The 5,653-nt window shown below is 44.5% G+C and overlaps 1 protein-coding gene across 1 annotated transcript in view; it reads left to right on the forward strand.

Annotated features, from left to right (window-relative positions):
- CSRP2BP (CSRP2 binding protein) overlaps window positions 1-5,653 on the forward strand; it is a 19,706-nt gene that overhangs the window by 2,156 nt on the left and 11,897 nt on the right. Inside the window, exons 2-4 of the mRNA XM_009329483.1 lie at window positions 470-588; window positions 2,790-2,911; window positions 5,468-5,649. Coding sequence (XP_009327758.1) covers window positions 470-588; window positions 2,790-2,911; window positions 5,468-5,649 — 423 coding nt within the window. The remainder of the gene's footprint in view (window positions 1-469; window positions 589-2,789; window positions 2,912-5,467; window positions 5,650-5,653) is intronic.

Here is a 5,653-nt window from a genome sequence, read left to right on the forward strand (position 1 = left end):
ATGTAGCAGTGAGTGGAAAGATGACATGGAAGAAAAAGCTTGTATATTCTGATAGCCTTTGCAGTAGCATACCTTCTTTTAACAGGTCAGCTTTTTTTTTAGATTGAGTGGGAAAACGGTTATTTGTTGAAGTATATAGGTTATCCTGGGGAAGCAAGAAGGAATGAGAAATGCAGTGGAAACAAGGAAATCCTTGGCTTTGTACCTGCATTCAGATGTTAAGTAGAGCGCCCCTTTTTTATGCCTGCGCTTTTCAGTTGGTCACTGCTGGCTGCTGCAACCGTGAAATGAATCTGCGCCTTCTATCGCAGTGAGTTCTGACGCTTCCCGGGAACTGTCTGGGTCTCTGGACTCTGGGAAAAAGGCAAAAAGTGCTTTTCTGCCTGATGTTGTAGGAAATCCAAATCTCCTTTGCAGCACTTTTTCCTATAAAAGGACCAAGAAATTGATTTTTGCCTATTCATTTTAGGTCAACTGAGAGAACAGCTCAGCTACCTCAAAGGAGATAACTTTTTCAGATTTACTTGCTCGGATTGCTCAGAAGATGGGAAAGAGCAATTTGAACGGCTGAGGTTAACATGGCAACAAGTAAGTAAAACGTTTGTGCCTGCAGAACAACCACAGGACTTTCTAAAATTGTTGTTTGTTGTGTATGTGCTACCTAGAAAAGGAGGATCAGGTATAGGTAACAAAGAAATATATACATGAACTTCAGAAATTAATTAGCGAAGGATTGCCTGCATATTAGAACTTGGGCACTTGGCAGGTAAATTGAAAGATAATCATACAAACCACATTCCGTTTTTTTTCTTTCTTTTTTTTTTTTTTCTTCCCCTTATGTTGCTCATGACTTCGTGGCTTCAGGCAGGTTTGGAAAAGCAACATGAATGGAATTTGGCTGCTAGGCATGAACAGCTTTTTGTGTATATGAGCAAATGTAGAACTAGTGAGGTGGCAACATATAAACAGAAAGCTTGCCAGCTCCCTGAACGCAAAGCTCCAACCTGGCTCCTTACTCACTAGCAACAGCCCTTGCTGGAATTTGCTATTTCAGGCACTTGTACACCTGAGCAATCAAAATAATTTGCATTATACGGCAACCACGGTATGGGTAGACTGATGCACAATCATCTTGCTCTAAGCAGGGTGCTGGAGGGGCAGGCAGGCAGTGCTGGCTGCCTCTGCACAAAATGAATTTGATGAGGGGGTAGCTGTTGCTCAGCATTAAGTGTTTCCACATGCTGAGCATCAGGCAGTATGTGCGAGACATCTATTTGCATCCTTTGGGACAGTAGTGGTGTGTTGTCTCATAATACATCATTTAAAACATCAGTTGTAACTCCTGCAGTGCTTTCTCATGGTGCCCAGTGCAGGGCTGCGCAGGAGAAAAGGTTGGCGTAGCAGTCTGTGGCTAGCAGACCAGCAGAGTTTCAGCAAGTTACAGATCCGGAGAGCAAAGGCTGCTAGCGTTACGCCCAGGTCTCTTCAGAGTGGCATTGGGAAGGGACAGGCAAAATCAAAATGGGTGAGGAAGAAAGTTGACTAGTGAAGAGACTATCTCCCTAGGCTTCCAGCAGCCAGAGCTGCTGCTGCTTCTGGGTTAAGTCGAACTGAGGGAAGTGGTCAACTTACCTGAAGTAGGCAAAATGGGGACAGTGATTTCTGGACTTTTTTCAGAGTATGTGGCCTCAACAGATCCTTATCTTTAGCCAGATGAAAAGAGAATTGTTTCTGAAGTCCTGAGACACTGTCCCACCTGACCTAAAAACCATAAAATCCTAGATAAATAGTTACCAAGCTAAGAGGGGTTGCGACGCAGAAATAGGGTACAGGGTTAAGGCTGTCTGAATAGGGTACAGTTAAGGCTGTCTGTATTTCCTCATTTTGGCATCTTCAGCAATGCAGTCCAGAAAACTATGGCCTACTGCGAGGAGACCCATCTCCCTAAGAAAAATACATTTCAAACTCCTCTGATAGTGAAGAATAAGTCCCTATTGGAAGTAGTATCCAAGGCTACTGGCTAGTTACTTACTTACACAGCAGTAACCAAGGCTGTGTGATTGTTGAAAGATGGTCCCAGCCCGGCTGATTTTAGTTGTATTCAAATGAATTGGGTAAATGTAATTAACAGTTGGTCACCTAGGATTTACTTACAAAGAGGTGTGATACTTTTCAAACCTGCCCTTTAGTTTAGGCATATAATGGGTCAGACTGAATTTGGTTGTGAAGCACGTGAATGAGCTGTAAATGGATTGTGTTTAATGAAGATCACCTGGAGACAAACTTAATTCTTGTATACCCAGAACAATTTCATGTAATTGATATCATGTAATTTTACAGAGAGTTTACAGTCTGTTCAGTTTGAAATGTAACCGTAAGTATTTAGAAGGATGATTGTCACTAGATGGATTAGATAGTGGGATTACTTGTGACCATTTTTTTGAAAGACTTTTTCCCTACCTCACACTACATTCAGATCCCAGTTGTGATATAATTCATTTATACAACTGCTGCAAAAGCTTATATCTCAGCATAAACCTGCATAACTAGGCAGCTTGTTATTCCCCTGGGATGGACAAGTCTCTGGGAGAATGTGCATCTAACAATAGAAAGACGAGAATGGGCAGCATGAAAGCAGGAAGATGGATTGCAGAAGTTGCCTATGAGATGTTGCAAAAACAAGATATTTATGAGGGAGCAAAAATTTGTGTGTGTGGCAGCTGGGGGGGGGGGCAGTTCAGCAGATGAAACAGAAAAGATTCACTTGTATCCAACACTTTCTGTTCCAGGTTGTCATGCTGGCAATGTACAATTTGTCTCTGGAAGGAACGGGCCGTCAGGGGTACTTCAGATGGAAAGAAGATATTTGTGCTTTTATTGAGAAACACTGGACTTTCTTATTAGGAAACAGGTAAAGACGTGTTGTTTCCCTGAAGGTCTGGTCGGTGAGCCAAAGGAATTAAAACCTGTTATACAGATGGACAAGGATCCTGGTTAATTTGGTGATGTCTCTGTTGAGCCTCACTAGTGAGAAAATTGGAGGATTTAATACTGAGAACCTGAATGTAGGCATGAGGGGTACTCTTGAGAAAGAATAAGCATTTCTTAGTAGGGAAAAACAACCCCAAGAATGTCACACACAAGCAATGTAAATGCATATATTTTGGGTTATTTCTTATCTTCCTGTAGGTAGCGTATGAACCTGCAAAGCCTTTGAGTATTTCTAAATAGACACAACAGATGGGCTAGTCCTGATGTCACTGGGCTTTAAAGAAAAAAAAAAAAAAGAGGTCCAGCAAAGTACCATCTTACTTGGCTATAAAGCTTGCATGGACCCAGTTCTCCAAAACTGAAAATTGTGCCTTGTCTGTTAGCTTGTTTTGGATCTTAATAAAATAGCTTTTACACAGCAGGCATTACAAACCAGTGAAATGTTTTTCAGTGTGTGTAAAGAAGCTGTCAGAGTAAGAACCCTTCTCGTAAAGGGCAGCCTTTGTGGCATGATGAGTTGTGAGCTGTATAGGCGAACGGCACATTTTTTCTGAGCGTGCTGAAGCTGTCAAACCCGTCTCACTGTTAATGCATGTGCTACAGAGGCAGGAAAGGAACTGAGCAAGTCTCCGAAGTTGTAGATTTGATTGCCTTCACAGCTTCTTTTCTTCCCCAGGGATTTCTCTGTTGTAAGATCTGGCCTTTCTCCCTAGCCAGATTTGCTCTTTGGCTTTGCTTTCATTGCTTGTCTGTGCCTCCTTGCTCTGTTCTCAGAAATGTTAGCATTTGTCCCCTCTGGAAACAACAGGGACCCTGACAGGAAGGCAGCTGATGGCCCATTGTCCCTCGCTCAGGGAGGCATCACCTCCCAGGGTTTGCTGCTGCCTTTTGAGACCTGCCCTGGGAACTGGGCACTCCTTGCTCTGATTAAATTCAGATGAAGTGATTACTGGCCTGACATAGCCTCCCCACTTGCCTGGACAAGCCACTGATGGAGCAGGGACAGCTGAACCATGTGTAGCGGTTCAAGGTTTATGCTTTACTTCCTTGGCATATTAAAGCACAGCTTATCCAGACTTACTGTAACGCTCCGGACTCTGATCTGGGGCACTTGAGTTTAATGCCCCACATTTGAGGGTCAGTACCCCAAGCTGTGTAACTGGCAACACTCAGACAGCAGCGAATACCTGCTTGGCCAAGCCTAGCCCATGTACTGTGAAGTTTTTGCCAGTGGAGGTGTGCAAAGGCAAGGAGGAATCCTGAGATCCTGTGCAAATAGGGGTTTAGACCCTATACCATGAACCTGATTCTCTCGTAGCCAAGGAAGTACCTCAGTTATTGGCTAGAGGGGCAATTTTTAAATACTTCTTCTCACTTCTTCCCTAAATGATGTTTTATTTAGCCCTGTGACCAGTTCTTAGAGGAACAAAAAGTGCTCAGATGCCCAGTAGAGTACACTGCCTTGCAGAGTGAAAGGCTTAAATGCAGCTCCCTGCCTCCAAGTGGCCAAAAGTGTGCTTCAGAAATAGTTCAGTGAGTGTGGTTGACTGGTATGTTGACTGGTAGGGATCCTCTTCCCCATGCTGCAGGAGAAGTTTTATGGCAGAAATCCCCAAGCAGAGATAGGGCTCCAGTATATATCGCATGCGTCTGTGGGACAACCATACATACTCTGTTACCTTGCCACTTCCTGCAGCTCCGTTGTCCTCGGTGATTTATTTCTCAGACCCCTAGCTCTGCTTCTCTGCCATGCCCGACAAGGCTGCAGCTGTGGAAGGCAGAGTGGTCAGATCCCAACTCCCTTTGTGAATTCAGCCTTAGGGATCCTATCCTACAGCTCTGGGAGCGTGCTTTGCTAAATTAAATGTCAAAGTAGTCAAGGCAGGCATTTAAATTAAGTTTGTCTTTCCTTCTGTGTGAAGTGATGCCTTTATCACTACCTTTCCTTTGCCTCTCCCATCCTGTACACCCAGAGTCCTGTTTGTCATCTTCAGTAATGGCATACGGCTCTGCAATGTCAGGTCAACACAGCTATCGCTAGGATCCTATTCCCGTTCTTGTATCATCAAATTGTTAACGAAGGTAGCAACGTCAGTATTTGAGCGCTGGGAGTTCCAGTGGCAGGGAAGACCTCTCCTCTGTAGGCTCAGCATATGGCAGCTCATTGACAAAAGAAAAACTGTGTCTCGCCTTGCTGCATTTGCATGGCATTTATGGAGCACATATACACAGCGCTTTGTGCATCAGAGCCTACCAGTACATTGTAGCTTGCCCTTCGGAGTGGTTCTCTGAGAAGAAATGAATTGATCTTTAGCCTCTCTGAGGATGGGGGTGTAGGGAGTACGTCATCCCCCTGCGTCATGCCAGTGGCAGAAGCACTCTGCCCTTTCCATCTTGGAGGAGGGAGGAGGCTTCAGGATGAAAGCACAGCTGGCGAGTGGGGACCTAACACTTGTTTCCCCCTTTCCCACCATAGGAAAAAGACCTCAACATGGTGGAGCACAGTTGCTGGCTGTCTCTCTGTGGGGAGCCCCTTGTTTTTCCGCTCAGGGGCACAGGAATTTGGAGAACCGGGGTGGTGGAAACTGGTTCATAATAAACCCCCAACAATGAAACCTGAAGGAGAGAAGTTGTCTGCATCTGCACTAAAGGCAAAAGGTAA

This window comes from Pygoscelis adeliae, unplaced genomic scaffold (genome assembly GCF_000699105.1).
Source record: "Pygoscelis adeliae isolate BGI_AS28 unplaced genomic scaffold, ASM69910v1 Scaffold118, whole genome shotgun sequence".
Taxonomy (NCBI): Eukaryota; Metazoa; Chordata; class Aves; order Sphenisciformes; family Spheniscidae; genus Pygoscelis; species Pygoscelis adeliae.